The sequence below is a fragment of the Ursus arctos genome, unplaced genomic scaffold, assembly GCF_023065955.2.
Source record: "Ursus arctos isolate Adak ecotype North America unplaced genomic scaffold, UrsArc2.0 scaffold_14, whole genome shotgun sequence".
Lineage (NCBI taxonomy): Eukaryota > Metazoa > Chordata > Mammalia > Carnivora > Ursidae > Ursus > Ursus arctos.
The window spans coordinates 23,373,020-23,392,170 of record NW_026622808.1 but is presented as its reverse complement, the minus strand read 5'-3'; the positions used below and the strand labels follow the sequence as shown (position 1 = coordinate 23,392,170).

The 19,151-nt window shown below is 40.5% G+C and overlaps 1 protein-coding gene across 1 annotated transcript; it reads left to right on the top strand.

Annotated features, from left to right (window-relative positions):
* Nucleotides 1-3,032: 3,032 nt before the first annotated feature.
* On the top strand, nt 3,033-3,965 carry LOC125283796 (olfactory receptor 7A17-like). Its single transcript, XM_048227196.1, has one exon. The coding sequence runs from the start codon at nt 3,033-3,035 to the stop codon at nt 3,963-3,965; it is 933 nt and encodes a 310-aa protein (XP_048083153.1).
* The last annotated feature ends 15,186 nt before the right edge of the window (nt 3,966-19,151 follow it).

The following is a 19,151-nucleotide window of genomic DNA, read 5'->3' as shown; positions in this document are numbered from 1 at the left end:
GTGTGTGTGTGTGTGTGTGTGTGTACCTGTGTGTTGTGGGGCATAAGCAGTCCACAGGGCAATGGTACCCGAGTTCATATACTCCAATTAGTGACCCTTAAATGCCAGAATATTAATCAACAGATGGAAATAAGGAAGGGATCTATCTCTATTCACAGAACACCTTGGAACACAATTAATAAGATGCAAAGAACACCATGTGAAGGAAGGACTCCTGTGTCCTGAAGTCCCGTCAGTGGCAGGAGGGCCACCTCGGTCCTCAACATTCTCTGCCACCACCTCTATTCTCTCTCCCTCTTGCTCATTCCCTCACCACACTGACTGCATGTTGAGATCTGCAGATCTGCAGTAAGTGCCTTCTGCATGTCCTTTGCTCTGCTTTCCCTGCAGGGCAACCACCTCCCCCAGATATCCTCCTGCTTCCTGCTCAGTCTTTCTGGAACCTCTGTTAAAATGTCACCTTCTTGGCAGGACTTCCTGAAATCCTATTAAACATAGCACCCTCCCCATCTACTCTGTTTATACCTACCTTTTCTTCCCTTCATAGCACCTGTCACTGTCTGATATTTTATATTATTTTTTAATTCATTATATATATTCTTTCTCCATCGTTGAATTGTATGGACTTTTATCCCCTCCATGTTTTTATTTCAATTCCAGGTAGTTAACACACAGAGCAATACTACTTTCAGGTGTAGAATTCAGTATTTCATCGCCTCCATAAACCCTGGGTGCTCATCACTGCAAGTGCCCTTCTTCATCCCCATCATCTATTTCACCCATCCCCCATCTACCTCCCTCCAGCAACTCTCAGTTTGTTCTCTATAGATAAGAATTTGTATCCTAGTTTACCTCAGTTTTTATCTCCCACTCTGATTATTTGTTTAGTTTCTTAAAATCCATACATGAGTGAAATCATATGGAAATTGTCTTTCTCTGACTGACTTATTTCACTTAGCATGATACACTCTACCTCCATGCAAGTCATTGCAAATGACAAAATTACATTCCTCTTGATGGCTAAGTAATATTCCATTATATATATATACATTTATATGTATGTATATGCATATATATGCATATATATATATATATATATATATATATATATATATATGCGCCGACTCTTCTTTGTCCATTCATCAGTCGGTGGATTTTTGGGCTCTCTCCATAGTTTGGCTATTGTTGATAATGCCACTATAAACATTGGGGTACATGTATCCCTTCAAATTATTATTTTTCTATCTTTTGGGTAGATACCTAGTAGTGCAACCTACAGCATGGGAGAAGACATTTGCAAATGACATATCTCATCAAGAATTAGAATATGAAATCTACAAAGAACTTACCAAACTCAACACCCCCCCCCAAAATAAACCAGTTAAGAAATGGGCAGAAGGTATGCATAGACATTTTCCCAAAGAAAACATCCAGATGGCCAACAGACACATGAAAAGATGCTCAACATCACTCAACATCAGGGAAATACACATCAAAACTACAACGAGATATCAACTCATACCAGTCAGAATAGCTAAAATTAAAACACAGGAAAAAACAGGTATTTTCGAGGATGTGGAGAAAGGGGATCCTCTTGCATTGCTGCTAGGAGAGTAAACTAGTACCACTCTGGAAAATAGTATGGACTTGCACAAAACATTAAAAACAGAGCTACCCTACAACCCAGCAAATGCACTACTAAGGATTTCCCCAAACGACGTATGGACTTTTGTATCTCAGAACCCTATGGTCTTTGTCTAGAAGATGTCACTACTCAACATATATTCCTCAAATACAGGAAAGCATTTCTCTTTCAAACTGTAATACCTTCCCTCTTAGGGAAAGGGCTGAAGGGACAGGAATTCCTAATCAGAGATGTCAGGTCACTTCCCTTAAATGGGATCAGATCTACACAAATATATATATATATATAATTTGATAGGAAATATTATATATATATATTATATATATAATAAATAATATTATATATAATTTGATAGGAAAATATAAATTATAATATAAAATATAAATTTGATAGGAAATATTATATATATTTTATATATTATAATATATATAATAAATAATATTTTATATATATATAATTTGATAGGAAAATATAAATTAGAGCATGCCACTCTGTTAATAATGCCCATTTGCCCCTAATCAAAACTATATGCAGTATCACCTCACACCTGTCAGAATGGCTAAAATCAACAACACAGGAAACAACAGTTGTTGGTGAGGATGTGGAGAAAGGGAAACACTCTTGCCCTGTTGCTGGGAAAGCAAACTGGTGCAGCCATCTGGAAAACGGTATGTAGTTTCTTCAAAAAGTGAAAAACTAGGACTACCTTATGATCCAGCAATCACACCACTGGGTATTTAACCAAAGAATACAAAATATGAATTCAAAGGGAAACACACATTGGGATGATTTTAGCATTATCTACAATAGCCAAACTATGGAAACAGCCCAGGTGTTAGTCAATAGATGAATGGATAAAGAAGATGTGGTGTGTGTGTATATATATAATGTGTGTGTGTGTGGACACATACACACAAATCTTACTCATTCATAAAACAAAATGAAATCTTGCCATTTGCAATGACATGGATGGAGCTAGAGAGTATTATGCTAAGCAAAATAAGTCAGTCAGAGATTTCAGACATGTGGAATTGAAGAAACAAAACAAATAAACCCAGGAGAAAAAAGAGAGAAAAAGAGACAAACCAAGAAACAGCCTACAGAGAATACCCTCTTGGTTACCAGAGGGGACATGGAGGGGGATGGATGAAATGGGGGATGGGGATTAAGGAGGGGACCTGTGATGAGCACCAGGTGTTGTATGAAAGTGTTGAATCACTCACTGTACTGTTCACTTGAAGCAAAATTGACACTTTAGGTTAACTAATGACATTTAAAGTAAAAGTTTAAAAAATGAAAAAAAACATACTAAATAAATAAATGAAGCCCAATTACTTGAATATTTTTATGCTATTTTCTTTTCTTTCTTTGTAGTTATGTCCACCACATGGAACCAAACAATGATACAGGAATTTCAGAGTTTCTTCTTCTGGGATTTTCAGAGAAACCAGATCTTCAGCCCCTAATATTTGGGCTTTTCCTCTCCGTGTACCTGATCACTGTGTGTGGAAACCTGCTCCTCATCCTGGCCGTCAGCTCTGACTCCCACCTCCACACCCCCATGTACTTCTTCCTGGCCAACCTGTCCTTTGCAGACATCTGTTTCACCTCCTCCACCGTCCCCAAGATGCTGTGGAACATCCAGACTCAGAGCAAAGTCATAACCTTTGCAGGATGCATCATGCAGATGTACTTTTTCCTACTCTTTGCAGGCTGGGATGATTTTCTCCTGACTGTGATGGCCTATGACCGCTTTGTGGCCATCTGTCAGCCCCTGCACTACACGGTCATTATGAACCCCCAGCTCTGTGGACTGCTGGTTCTGGTGTCCTGGATTATCAGTGTTCTTAATTCCTCGTTACAGAGCTTAATGTTGTTACGGCTGACCTTCTGTACAGGCATGGAAATCCCCCACTTCTTCTGTGAACTCAATCAGGTCATTGGGCATGCCTGTTCCGACACCTTTCTTAATGACATGGTGATAAATTTTGCAACTGTCCTGCTGGCTGGTCCTCCCCTGGCTGGAATCCTTTACTCTTACTGTAAGATAGGTTCCTCCATACATAGGATCTCATCAGCTCAGGGCAAGTATAAAGCATTTTCCACCTGTGCATCTCACCTCTCAGTTGTCTCCTTATTTTATTGTACGAGCCTAGGAGTATACCTTAGCTCTTCTGCTACCCAGAGCTCGCACGCAAGTGCAGTGGCCTCGGTGATGTACACGGTGGTCACCCCCATGCTGAACCCCTTCATCTACAGCCTGAAGAACAGAGACATAAAGAGGGCTCTGAAAAGAATCATTGGGGTTCCAGTGATGTAAGGGTCAGTGGTCCTGTGGCTGGAGGAGTGCCCACGATTGCAGGGTCACAGCCTCAGAACCATGAATTGCCATTCTTCAATCAGGTTGTGTAAGTAGAATCTGCTTCTCCTACTTAATTCTTGGAATTTCCTTTTTTTTTTAATAATTCAACTTCTCCATACATTTCAATAACTCACTTTATTAAGCTTCTGCTCTGATACACAGACAGTTTTCTCCTTTGTCCATTTTCATACATTCCTTACTTTTTCCCCAAACGTGGATCTCAAATGCCTGGAAATTTCTGTATCTTACATGGGACATGTTGGATTTCTTAAAATTAATTTTATTTCAAATGACTTATACCATGTCAAGTAAATTTTCCCTAGATTTACCAAAAGAATAATCATGACTTTTATTTCTCTTATGGAAGAAACTACACTTGGCCACTAAGCCCTACACATAACTTTATTGTTATTGTAGAGGAGAATTCAAAACCAGTTTTCACTTTGAGTCTGTCAATCTTGTTTCACCACTTCCTTCACCTCTGTTCCTGATAATGTGGACTCTAACACTGTTCCCTTTAAGTCTCAGGCTACTGACAGGGATGCTCACGCTAGGAAAGCCCAGGGACCCCCCTGCGCCCTGTGCTTGTGGACATTCCCACTGATGCTTCCCTGACCAGAGCCTCTGCTGTGGCTGCACCAGTCCTTGGGTTCTTACTGTGACTGCAAGACAGGCCTCAGCAGCACCCATCAGAGAACTCTAACAAAACCAGGTCTATTCCTCACAGGTCCTGGAGGGCACATGGGATCCCTAAAGCCATTTGGAGATGTCTCAAAGGGGGAGAGAGGCATTGAGAAGGAAAGACAGAGCACTGCTGAGGGATCCCCCTTTATTAGGGTCCATGGCCAGAGTGTTAGGGGTTTGTGGGTTCACAATTTATGGGAGATTTTTATATGATTAGAATTTGGGTGCTGAATGGGAAAAGCAGGGCCAGTCTTGTCTCCCTATGGAGGTTTACCAAGGGCTTTTTTGAAGAGGTACTTCATGGGGGTGGGTGGGCAGCCTGAGTGCTTCTCTGGTCATTGTTACCCACACCTCACAGTGTGTTTATTCAACCTGACTGCCTTTGAGATGCATGCTTCAGAAATCAAAAGCTGAATGTCAGGCAGTTACTCTAGAAAGGTGCTCTTGTGTTTCTCAAGTGGTCTCCTGCTTTTATTCTGTGATTCAGCTCCCTGTCCAGGAAGCCTCCTGCAGGCCCTGGCAGACAGGGATGAGCAAGTATCTCTCTCCCAGGGGCGTCTACAGGGAAAGACAAATTTGAACAAACAGATTGAGCAGCTATATTCTTAGTGTCAGGATGACCATAAATAGGATGATGCAGAATTTCAAAACATCCATTTTGTTACTACACAAAATATTTCTTTTTTTTCTATTTTCCTTTTTTAATATCTCAGCTCGTACTGTACATCTATTTCTTGAAGCCTAGAAGTTCACTGTCCACAACTGAGGTTTATTCATTGAGGTAAGGGGTTGGTTAGTATCGTGTATATTTTATCACCGAATTATCTTCCTGTTTCTACTTGAAATCTTCCAATGCAACCTGCTAATATCACTCTCTATTGTTACACAAAATACCTCCCTGTCCTAATATTTGTCACAAGTGCTAAAGGATGGCTAATGAACAATATCCGTATCACCCATCTTGTGCCTCCTTCCTGCTCAGAAATCTCTTCACCTGCGTGATCAGAGGACACTTCACAGGAGAGCTGGATGCCTTGCCGGTCGTGTGGTTCAGGGTCACCAGTTCTTCTGCACAAACATGCACGTCCTTCAAACTCTCCCAGTGACCCAGAAGGAGCCCACATATAGTCACCTGGTCATAAAGCCATCAGATATAAACGTGAATAACAATGGTCATGACTGTTCTCCTTAACGTCAGATCATGTGCGGCAAATAAAAAGCAGCACATGATCTAATTTCCTCAGATCTGGTCTCTTGGATGATTGTGTCAGTCAGCTCTTGCTGTGTAACAGGCTGTCCTTGTGAAATGGGATATAATGATACCTTTATAATCAACTGGAATTGTATGCTGGGGAGTGTTTCTGATCTCCTGGGCTCCTCATGGGTCTGGAGTCAGGCGTGAATCTCTATGTTATATTTCTAAGGCTCATTCATGGTGTTGTATGGGGCTGTAGTGCTCTTCTGTCTCAGCCAATTCATGGTCTTATTACCACATTTCTATAGGTAAGGTATTCTTCTATTTAAAAATTAAATGAACTTGGGTGAATTCTTTAAATTTCATCCCGCTCTTCCTACATCCATAATTAACACTTGCTTTCCTTCCTTGTGAGGAGAGCCCGTTTGCAAACCTTCCATGGAGAGTCAGCCACTTGTGCTCTAGACCCTACCCTTAGCCTTGCACCATAGACATTTCCCCACTTAGGTCAATTATTGAAGTCTAATGACACATTATAAACTCCATATTGAAAATATACGTTTTGTTGAATTAAAGGAGCATCACGGAAATGAAGAGAGTATAGTACAAGCTTCCATCTGTGTATAATTTTAGACTATTACACAATATTTAACTGCCCTGTTAGCTAATTGCTAAAAATGTCAGCTTCCTGGGTCTCTTTCCTCATTTCTGAAGGCAGTGTGGAATACTGAACATAATTTCACATGAATGCTGTAAGAAAAGAAGGAAATATGTGGAAATTGATTTTTTTACTCCAAAGAAAATATTCAAGTGTAGTAGTTGTATCTTGTGTGTATTTGTACACATTTTTCTTTCAAATAAGCACACTTCCCACATGCATACACACAGATGATCTATGATTTCATCTTTTATGCTGAAAGGAAACGAGGGAGAGTTGGAGGGGATAGCACTGAAGAGAATGAATGGTTGAATCAACGTGAAATAAAAGGATGCAGAAATATAGACACAAAAGTGTAAATTACAATGGATGACCTTAATTGTGACCATGAGTTCCTTTCCTAGGTCACTACCTCAAAGACCTCAGAGTCAGACCACACTCATATTTATGTCTCGAGGAATTCACTGAACCAGCTGATTGCGGAGAATATCTCCAAATTGATTTAATTTTTTTCTGTTAATGTGGGTTCTTTTCTTTTTAATTTTCATTTATTTATTTGAGAGAGAAAGCATGAGCAGGAGGGAGGGGCAGAGGAATAGGGAAAAGCAGACTCCCTGTTGGTAGCCCCATGCGGGGCTCGATTCCAGGACACCCAGAGATCATGAACTCAACTGAAGACAGCTTAAACTACTGAGCCACTAAGGCATTCTTAACATGGGTTTTTTAAATGCAAATTGCTCTTATCCAAGAGAAGCTGATGAATGAATTGGAAGACTTAAACTCAGTCCCCTCAAATAATTTTATGACTATGTCCATATGAGATTCCTCCTGCAGCTGTAAAATATCCCCACACTAGTTGCTTAAACACATATGTGCTCTTACAGTTCTGGAGTCAGAATCTTGGAAGGAGTCTCATTGCGCTAATAGCAAGATGTCTGCAGGGTTGAGTTCCTTCTAGAAGCTCAAGGGAGAATCTGTTTTCTTTCCAATTCCAGTCTCTCTTGCTGGTCGCCTGCATTCCTGGGCTCCTGGCTCTTCCTCCACCTTCAGACCCAGCAGTGCATCATTTTCAAAGTCTCTCTGACACCAACCCTTTTGTCTCCCTCAATGTTGGAGGACCACTGTGATTACATTCCTCCCACCTGGACAATCACAGCTAATCTTTTTATCTTAATGGTAGCAGATTAGCAACCCTATTAATCTGTGGTTTTATTCCTTCTTTGCTATAACAACACATTGAAGGTCCTGGGGATTAAGAGGTGAGCGTTTCTGGGAGGGCCTTATTCTGCTCTCTACAACTTCTTTTTCAGAAGTGCATTATTTTGTGTCGCTCATCAAAGCAATAAAGGTGGAATTTACACAGCCTCATAAATGAATGAATACACTGGTGAGGGAAACAAAGGCAAGAGAAATGTAGCTTAAAGGAAATCTCCTTAAAGCTTGCAGCCGACAGACAGATGGATGCCCAAAACAGGCAGAGCATGACATTCCTCAAGGAACTCGTGGCTGCCTTAATGCCTAATGTTTGTTTTATTAAAGATCAACATCAACTTACCTAACAGCAGCAAGCCCCTCAAGGTCCTGATAGCCTTGCTTCTAAATTCCTGAGAGACTTATGCTATCCCTAACCCCCACTAACTACAAGGTATATAATCAGTCACTCCTCACAATCCCAGTGCAGCCCTTCTGCCCACAGGTCCTGTCCCTGTGCTATAATAAAATCTCCTTTCTGCACTGTAAAACTTTCAAGAATTCTCTCTTGACTGTTGGGCTTGATGATCCCCCATCATATACTATTCTTTCAAAATTACATGTATTTGGTGCAGAAGACTTAAAACTAAGTAAGGGGCAAGTAGGCTAGGTAGGGACAGACAAGTAGGGGGCTACGTGAGTAGGCTCACACAGGGGACTACATGACCAGGCTCACAGAAATCCCAGATGTGGAGAAATATTATAGACGAGATATTACCCAGAAAGAAGGGAACATAAGGAAACCATCGTGTTTGTTCTAAATATAAATGAGTTCTCAACATTTGCTGCAACATGGACTGCACTGGAGGAGATAATGCTAAGTGAAATAAGTCAAGCAGAGAAAAACAATTATCATATGATATGTCTCATCTATGGAACATAGAACTAGGAAGATCGGTGGGAGAAGAAAGGGATAAAGAAGGGGGGGTAATCAGAAGGGGGAATGAAGCATGAGAGAGTATGGACTCTGAGAAACAAACTGAGGGCCTCAGAGGGGAGGGGGGTGGGGGAATGGGATAGACTGGTGATGGGTAGTAAGGAGGGCACATATTGCATGGAACACTGGGTGTTATACACAACTAATGAATCATCGAGCCTTACATCGGAAACCGGAGATGTACTGTAGGGTGACTAACATAATATAATAAAAAAGCATTAAAAAATAAATAAATATAAATGAAATATTTACATGATAGTTATAAATCCACCTTGTTTGTCCTAAATGCTATAGATGAGATATTTACCAGGTTCCCTGGTCACTTTTCTATAAAAGACCCACCAGAAAAGCCCTTAGTGGCAACCCATTCAGAACCCTTCTCACTCTAGAGAGTTTTTTCCCCCTTTCCTTTGTGTTCTCACCTTCACTTAAATAAACTTTCCTCACTTCACCCTTCTGTTTCTGCGAGATTCATTCTTCGACTCCGTGAGACAAGAACCCTGCAACCCTACAACAAAACCCCGTATACCTTCCTCTTACACAGGAACATAGACCAGGACCTGCACATCAACATCCCCCGGGAGCTTGCCAGAAATGAAGACTGTCTGGGCCACCCAGGACCTGTGATCAGATCCTGCATTTGTAGTGGGATCTGTGTGCACGCACAGGCACGTTAATGTTGGAGAGATGGGGGTCTAGATGGATTTCTCAGCATTTACGGTTGACATTTGCGCCAGGATACTAATATTGTGGGGATGTTTTCCTTTGTTTTATAGGTGTTCAGCAGCTTCCCTTCAGACATTGCCAAACGTTCCCCAGGGCAAATTCATTTCTGGTTGAGAACCACTGCCCCAGAGATTGAGAACTAGAGGCTCCTGACAGAACGGCACTCAAGACCCACAACATATTTGGATATTCAATGTGGACAGATCACTAGGCAGAGCCAAGCACTATTTCTACAATGTAGATTGGAGTTCATAAATGTACATCCTCAGGGATAAGATGTTTATAAATATTAAATCAAAAATCCCTATAATATGATAAGCTCACATATAGTACTTAAAAAATCTAAATACATCTATTATAATAAACATTTTTTTATAACAAGGGACTAAAGGGCAGCTTTTAACTTGTATAAAGTAAGAAATTCCTAACTGTAATGGCAAATGTGTCTTGAAGCCAATGTGTGTAGTGGTCAAGGTTTATTATCAGAAGAACCCACTTCTCTGCCTTATTGAAAAGAATAGACCCTGTCTGGAGACAGCAGGGCTGTGTCCCCACCACATGTCAGTGTTTTGACGATAAAGAGCCCTAACCCAGGTGTGTTTCTCGGTCTATTTTAGACTTGGAGAAAATTATAACTTGAAGCTTAGATAAAGTGTTAGGAAATTTATACATTAGGAAAGGGGCAAGGTCAAGGAAATGGAGTAAAACAAACAGAAGAACTGGATTCACTTGATCTCTAACCTAGTCTTTTGGGGACTAAGATTCATTAGGGAATCATCCTTACAGTCCAGAGGACTTCTCCACTTGGGATTTATGTGCTTAGAGTCTGGAGTCACAAGGGGCACATGTGCTAATGAGCAGACACAGGAAGCTGTAAATACCTCCTCGTCCCCAGTCCATCAGTCTGTGCAACCTTGGATGGGAAGAGCCATGCTTCTTGTCTGTTTGTTCCGAGTCCTAATTCTGGCTGGAGGCCAATGCTTCACTCCATCCTGCTGTCTTGGCTGAGGACAGAGCTTTAGTCTGTATCATCTGCTGTCCAGGAAGGAATTCAGACTTCCACAAGGACACCTTCCTGTCACACACCCAGCCAGGTGAGTCCAACACCCCAGTGGAGCATGGATGACAGGGTCAGAGAGAATGGAAGCCAAGAATATTGACCCGTCACCATGTGAGAGCCAATTCAACTTAGCCCAGAGCAAGTGTTCTCTCTGTTGGTTTGCTTGATTAAGTATTTAATGAATTTAATCAGTGCTAATGTCAATTTCACAGAGGGACTGCTACTCACACTTCTGAAGTCTTTCATATTATTTATCATTAAATTGCTATTATTGCAATGCTAGAAAAACTATGTTGAGATTGTTAAACTCAATGTGTGGCTCTAATCGGGTGTGATTTTGTCCCCTGGGGGGGGTCACTGATCACACTCTGGAGCCAGCTTCTTTTGCCACAGTGGAGAGGGGTGCCTGGAGGTAATGTCTAAATACCCCACAATGCACAGCACACCCCCCAACCCCAGGCAAGCTCTTACCAGAATGTCCCCGGTGCAGAGACAGAGAAGCCCTGGGGTGAAGAACATCAGTATTTGGAACACAGCTGCCTTCAGCTTCTGCCTTCACCCTTGTAACACTTACTTCCTGTAGCAAATTCATAGTAACCCTTTGGCCACCAGTTTACAAGTTTCCACCACAAACAATGTAACAGCTCTGTAAGGTTTTCCCCAGGCTGCTGGTGAAAGAGACATTTCTTGTTTTCTTTTTTTAAAAAATATTTTATTTTCATTTATTTGAGAGAAAGAGAGAATGAGTGGTGGGGAGGGGTAGAGGGAGAAGGAGAAGCAGACTCCCCACTGGGCAGGGAACCCCACGTGGGACTGGATCCCAGGACCCTGAGATCCTGACTTAAGCTGAAGGTAGATGCTGAACCAACTGAGCTACCCAGACAGCCCTCTTGTTGTTTTCTTAAACTATCCCTCAGTTTCAGCACACATCATATATTTTATGACCATTCTTATTGGCCTTTATTATTATATGCCCATATATTATACCCCTTCTACTGCTTTTTTTTTTTTTCTCCAGTTATCAGCATTTCAAATGAGTTCTTCAGATCATTGCATCTCAGTTGACTTTTGGAACATAATTTGACCCCCAAAAATTAAATTTTATTTAAATATACCTGTCTTCTTCCTTCTGAGTTTTTTGCTTTATTTAAGTGATGTTGCCCACCTGTAAATTTTATATGTAGTTTTCTTTTTTTTAAGATTTTATGTATTTATTTGACAGAGATAGAGACAGCCAGCGAGAGAGGGAACACAGGCAGGGGGAGTGGGAGAGGAAGAAGCAGGCTCCTAGTGGAGGAGCCTGATGTGGGACTCGATTCCATAACGCCGGGAACACGCCCTGAGCCGCCGAAGGCAGACGCTTAACCGCTGTGCCACCCAGGCGCCCCTATATGTAGGTTTCTTGATGTTCTACTATATTGTATGGTCACACCTACCCTGATGTCATAATACCTCCAAATTTTGTAAAATGTCTGAGGGAGGGAACCGATTTCATATTCTTCCAGAAGGATATCCCATTTGCCACAATTTATTGAGCAATTCAACCTTTTCCAATAAATGGAAATACAACCTTGCCCTGTGATAAACATCCTTATACATTGAGACCTAATTCCTAACTCATTTAACAAATAAAAACTGAATATCTGCCATGGGCCAGAACATTCTAGGAACATTATATGTTATATTCTTTCATGTCTAGGTCTTCCCCAATTTAATTATTAATCCAGGTTGATATCACTAAACATTGCTATTTTATATCCTATTTCAATTAGTTTTGATTTCTCATACAATTTCACTTATGACAGTTATTTAGAAACTACTCATTTTAACCTGGTTTTGTGATCCCACCATTCTTTTGATTCTGTAACTTTTCATAGTCTTACACCTTTATGTATGAAACATATTCACATAATTTTGTGGAAAAACAAAAATGAACACAGAAGGTGAATTCCCTGCTCTCTTGGGTGTTGCATTGCCTCAGTGTAGACAGAGGACAATGAAATAATACATGCGTGTAATCACATAGCATCATCCTATGAAGCAAGTTATTCAGTATAAAGAGAGAATTGTCATGCTATGGGCAGGATTTATAGAGCATGGTCTGGGGAGGCCTTTGCACATGGATGAAATTAAGAATAAGGATTAGAGGTGCCCTTTAGGTTCCTCAAAGGGAGCTCTTTACCCAAAGCCCAAGAGTAACAATGTGAAGATGTCACATAAGACAAGGGAGAAAGGGGCTAACCTCATCCCCTATCCAGACCACATAGAAAGGAATCAGTCAAATAATGATGACGGCGGTACAGGGAAAAATAAGTCTTCTATGCTTGATATAAAAATGCCCAACTTTTGTTGTATTGTGCATACTTCCTTTTGTGAAGTGTTGGTATATCCCTTTAATCAAGTGTCTAGGATACATAAAAGAAATATATATATGTTAATATCGACACGTATTTACATTTTTATTGAAAAAATTTTGTGTAAATACACAAGATATCCCTGTCTTTTAAATAAGTTTATTCTGTTCTCTTATCATTTTTGTTGGGCATAATGGAATGTAATCAGGGGTGGGAAGCTGCCAGAACAAGAGAGATGATCCTTCCACACAGTCTCTCAGGGACCAGCTGAGTTTATTAGAGCATTCTTCTCCCTCATTCATTTATCCCCCCTCCCTCTCACTCTCTGTCTCTCTGTTTATTGACTAGACTTTTTTATGTTTGTGTAAATCACAGTAGAACATTGCCATTCCAGTATGGACCCCAAATTTCCTTTGTTCATTTTTTTCCTTCTTTCTTTTTTTTAATTAAGTTTATTTTTTAAATTATAATAATATTTTTATTATATTACGTTAGTCACCATACAGTACATCTCTGGTTTTTTATGTAAAGTTCGATGATTCATTAGTTGCGTATAACACCCAGTGCACCATGCAGTATGTGCCCTCCTTACTACCCATCACCAGCCTATCCCATTCCCCCACCGCCCTCCCCTCTGAAGCCCTGTTTATTTCATTAGCCAACATATAGTACATTATTCATTATTGATGTAATGTTCACTGATTCATTAGTTGCATATAACACCCAGTGCTTGTCAAATCTTGTGCCCTTCTTAATACCCATCACGTGGTTACCCCATCCCTCCATGCTGCTCCTTTCTGTAACCCTCACTTAGTTTCCCACAGTCAAGAGTCTCATATGGTTTGTCTCTCTCTCTGATTTCTTCCTATTCAGTTTGCCCTCCCTTCCCCTTTTGGTACTCTGCACTATTCCTTATGTTCCACTTGTGAGTGAAACCATATGATAATTGTCTGATAAACTTATTTCACTTAGCATAATACCCTCCAGGTCCATCCATGTCGATGTAAATGAGAGATGTTCATCCTTTCTGATCGCTGAGTAATATTCCACTGTATATATGAACCACATCTTCTTTCTCCATTCATCCACTGAAGGACATCTCAGCTCCTTCCACAGTTTGGCTATTGTGGACAATGCTGCTATGAACATTGGGGTGCATATGCCCCTTCTTTTCACTACATCTGCATCTTTGGGGTAAATACCCAGTAGTACAAGTGCTGGGTTGTAATGTAGCTGTATTTTTAAATTCTTGAGGAAACTCCGTATTGTTTTCCAGAGTGGCTTAACCAGCTTGCATTCCCACCAACAGTGTCAGAGGGATCCCCTTTCTCCACATCCTCACCAACATCTGTTGTTTCCTGTCTTGTTAATTTTTGCCATTCTAACTGGTATAAGGTGGTATTTCACTGTGGTTTTGACTTGTATTTCCCTAACGGCAAGTGATGTGGAGCATGTTTTCATGTGTCTGTGGACCATTTGTATGTCTTCTTTGGAGAAGTGTCTGCTCATGCCCTCATTAGAGGAGAAATTAATGAAATAGAAGCCAGAAGAACAGTAGATCAATGAAGGTAGAAGCTGGTTCTTTGAAAGAATTAATAAGATTGATAAACCTCTGGCCAGACTTATCCAAAAGAAAAGAGAAAGGACTGAAATTAAAAAAAAAATCATGAATGAAAGGGTGGAGAGATCACAACCCACACCAAGCAAATACAGAAAATTTAAGAACATATTGTGAGCAACTATGTGCCAACAAATCAGGCAATCTGGAAGAAATGGATGCATTCCTGGAAACTAACAAACTACCAAAATGGAAACAGGAAGAGGTAGAAAATCTGAATAGATCCATAATCAGAAAGGTAACTGAAGCAGTAATCAAAAACCTCCCCCCAAAACAGAATCCAGGGGCAGAAGAAGGGGCACATGCACCCCAATTTTCATAGCAGCAATGTCCAGAATAGCCAAACTGTAGAAGGAGCCCAGATGCCCTTCAACAGATGAATGGATAAAGAAGATGTGGTCCATATATACAATGCAATATTACTCAGCCATCAGAAAGCATGATTACCCAAAATGTGCATCTACCTGGATGGAACTGGAGGGGATTATGTTAAGTGAAATAAAGCAAGCAGAGAAAGACAATTATCATATGGTTTCACTTACACGTGGAACATAAGGAATTGCAAGGAAGACCTCAGCAGAAGGAAGGAAAACCTGAAGGGGGGGAATTAGAGGGGGAGATGAACCAAGAGAGACTATGGACTCTGGGAAACAAACTGAGGATTCCGGAAAGGGAGGGGGGTGGATGGGTGGGGTAACAAGGTGATGGGTATTAAGGAGGGCACAAGATGTGATGAGCACTGAGTGTTACACAACCGATGAATCATTGAGCACTGCATCAAAAACTAATGATGTATTCTACGTTGGCTAATTAAATTTAAATAAAATAAAAAACATATAATAAAAAACTAAGTAAATAAATTAAAGTAAAATAAGGAATTCATATTTAAATGTAATGGCACAGGGCACCTGGCTGGCTCAGTCAGTGGAACAAGAACAACTTCATTTTTTTTCCATAAAGATTTTATTTTTAAGTGATCTCTACAATGACGTGGGGCTCAAACCCACAATCCTGAGTTCAAGAGTCCCCTGCTCCACCAACGGAGCCAGCCAGGCTGCCAGAGCATGCATTGCTTGAGCCTAGGGTAATGAGTTCAAGCCCTACATTGAGCATAGAGATAAATTTAAAAATAAATAAAAGGGGTACTTCAGTGGTTCAGTCATTTAAGGGTCCAACTCTTGATTTTGGATCCCGGAATGAAATCAGGGCATGGATTCAAGCACCATATCAGCTCCATGCTCAGTGGGGAGTCTTTTAAGGATTCTCTCTCCCTCTCCCTCTGCCCTTCCCCAGCACTCTCTCTCTCTCTTTCCAAAATACATATGTAATTAAGTAAGTAAGTCACATGTGTATTTTAGCAATGGGGAATTCACTTTTTCCATTCCATTCCAGCAATGGAGCAGAAGCTCCAATTTGACTTTATTCTTTCTTTTCTTAAGTTAAGATTGGATTTCAACACAAAATACCCTTACCCAAGAGTAGACAAAGGAATTAATTGAAAACCAAAATTTGCTTTACTCCAAAACAATTTTTTTTGGATAAATGTCTGTATTACATTCCTATTTCTGCTATAATAAATTACTAGAGGCTTCAAAGAAACAAATTTATGCTCTTACCGTTTTCAAGGTCAGAACCAGGGGGCTAAAATCAAGATGTTTGCGGGGCCTGGATCATTCTGGATGCTACAGGAGAGTCTCTTTTCTTTCCTATCACAGTTTCTAACGACAAGCATTCATGGCTCATTGCCCTTTCTCCATCTTCAAAGCCAGAGATGTGGCATCTTCACTTCTCTCTCTGATGCAACTATTCTGCTTCCCTCTCCCACATTCAGAGGAGCATGGTGATTATATTACTTCTGTCTGCATAATCTTGGCCAGTCTTAGTTTAAGGTCACCTCATTAGCAGCCTTAATCCATTTACTACCTAAATCTCTCTCTTCCTATAAAAATAACATATTCAAATTTTCTAGGTACTAGAATGTGGACCAGTTAAAGCGGCTCTTTTTCTGCATACTAGAAAGTCTTTTCTAAAAGTATTTAATTTGGTGTCACTCAAGGGTAATTATATAAAAGAAATAAACACAGAATTTATCTCAGCCACTAGAATGCCTGGATATACTAGTCATTCAACATTTTATGCAAACATGATGTTTTTTGTAAAGAAGACCTACAACCACCTGCACTTACTCATTAACAGGATGACAGTCCTGCTACTCAAAGAGTGGTCCATAGACCACGACCTGCAGCACCGACATCACTCAAGAGCTTGTTAGAAATGCTGAACTCCTGGGCCCACCAGCACCTGCTAAAGCAGAATCTGCATTTGAGCCAGAATCCTAGGTGATTCACATGCACTTTGAAGTTGGAGAAGTGCTGGTCTAGAGTACATTTTCTCACACTCTCAATATGACCTTTGAGGTGAGGTCATTATCTGTGTTGGGAGCTGTCCTGCTCAGTGGAGGTGTTTAGCAGCATCCCTCAGACATTGCCAGATGTGCCCAGGGGAAAAGAACCACGTCTGGTTGGGACCACTGGCACAGAGATTGAAAACTGGGAGCGTTCTGAGAGAATACAATCAGCACCCATCCTTTTCTGCAATGATAACTTTGAGAAGCTCACTGAATTCCTCAAGCCCCATTTCTCCATGGGGAATGGGGTTCACACTAGTGCTTCCTCACAGAATGGACTACTATAAAAATTGAACCAGGCGATTCCTATAAGGTGCTAAACACAGATATAGTACACAACTGAGCAAAATATATCTCTTACAATTAGCAGATATTTTATAGTGACATTTTAAGCCATAGCTCTGAACTTGTGATAGAAGTGTGAAATTCCTCATTGTTTTGGCAAAACTGTCATGAATCCAAGGAGTATAGAGTCCAGGGGTTTATATTAAAGGAACAAACTTATCATCTTTGTTGAAAAAGGGAAAAGTAACTTCCTAGAGCTATCAGGGGTTATGTCTCCACCACTAGTCAATGCTGAAGGACCTTAGGGACCTAGTCAGGATCTATTCCTCAGTCTTAAACAAGAGAAAATGTTCCCTCAGGAGTGGGATAAGGGGCTGGGAGTTTAGATCTCTGAAAGGTAGAAGAAGTCACAGAAAAAGAGTAAGAAAAGCTGACTTCATTTGGCTTAACATCCAGTCTCCTGGGTACAGAAATTCAACAGGAAAACTCTCCGTTCTGTCCACACTAGTGTCCTGCAAGGAAATCATGTGCCTACAGGTGGGAGGAACAGAGGGAAATGTGCCTAATGAGCAGACTGAACCAGCTGTAAATACTCCTCTGTTGCAGTCCCACAGCACAGGCAACCTCGGGCTGGACAAGACCTGGTCGTCTCTTGTGCAGTCCTGAGTCTGGATGGGGCACTGGAGTCTGACCCATTCCTGTTCTCTTGTCTGGGGACAGAGCTCCGTCCTTCATCATCTACCAACCAGACAGGTATTTTTTTTTTAATTTTTTTATTATGTTATGTTAGTCACCATACAGTACATCATTCATTTTTGATGTAGTGTATTTTGATTTCCATGTAAGGACCTTCCTCTCAGAGACCCTATCAAGATGAGTTTTACTGCCCAGTAGGGACTGCAGGAGAAGGTCAAGAGAATGAAAGTCAAGAGTGTTTACCTGAAGTCACCTGAGGGCCAGTCCAGCCCAATCCAGAGCTGAGGGTTTGCTGTGGCTGTTTGCTGGCTTGATTAAGAAATGTATTGATTTATTCACTTATGTATTTATGATGCTAAAAATAGAAGTGGATATTGTATTCAGAAATGCAAGGTTCAGCGTTAATAACTAAATCATAATAATGGAAACCCTAGTAAAGGGGACACAGGAAGCCTAAAAGTGGAACCTGAGACCAGGGATCTTTGCAATTAACCAGAGTAGAAAAGTCAAGTATTAGCTTTTGAGGGATACAGTGAAGTGAGGACATGTCTCTTCATATTTAAGATGGGACATATTAGACTCCATTTCCATACTGAGCAGAAAATCCAGAGGAAAGAATTCTTGTAAGTACATCTATGTAAGAGCAGTTTATGAAGCATACATATCACAGTACCTCCTCTTTCAAATATTCAAATAAAATGTTTTACGTGTATTATGTGAAAAATAGTCAGCTAACGAGCTTCCTTTACAATTAACCTCATTACCTGTGAGCCTGAACATGGGCTGGCTTAGCTAGCCACCCACTTTCTCTGTTGAAAATTATCTGTGGGAGTCCTTGCTGTTTGCATAGTGGGATCAGAGTGGTTTTATTCCTGGTTTTTTGTTTGTTTGTTTTTGTGATCTTTCAGCAAAGCATTGCTGTTTATTTCACCAATTAAGCTACTTGCCAATTTGCTTCTTTATGTCTGTGTAGACATATTTGTGTAGAATGTGTGAGAGTGTATAAATTTTGTGTGGTAAAGTCTGTAAGTTAATAATAATATATTGCCTCCACTGCTTTTTCTAGGGTTTTTTGTTTTGTTTTGTTTTGTTTTTGCTCAAAGAATTAATCTGTCACCTCAATATTCTTCACTTGTAAATACCTGCTTTCAAAATGAAAGTGAATGTCCTTCTGCATACTTATTGCTCACGAATCATCCTTTATACATAGTTCCAACTAGTATTCAAGTCTGTATTCCTTATTGTTCCTTTTGTCCTTTTATTATTGGATATC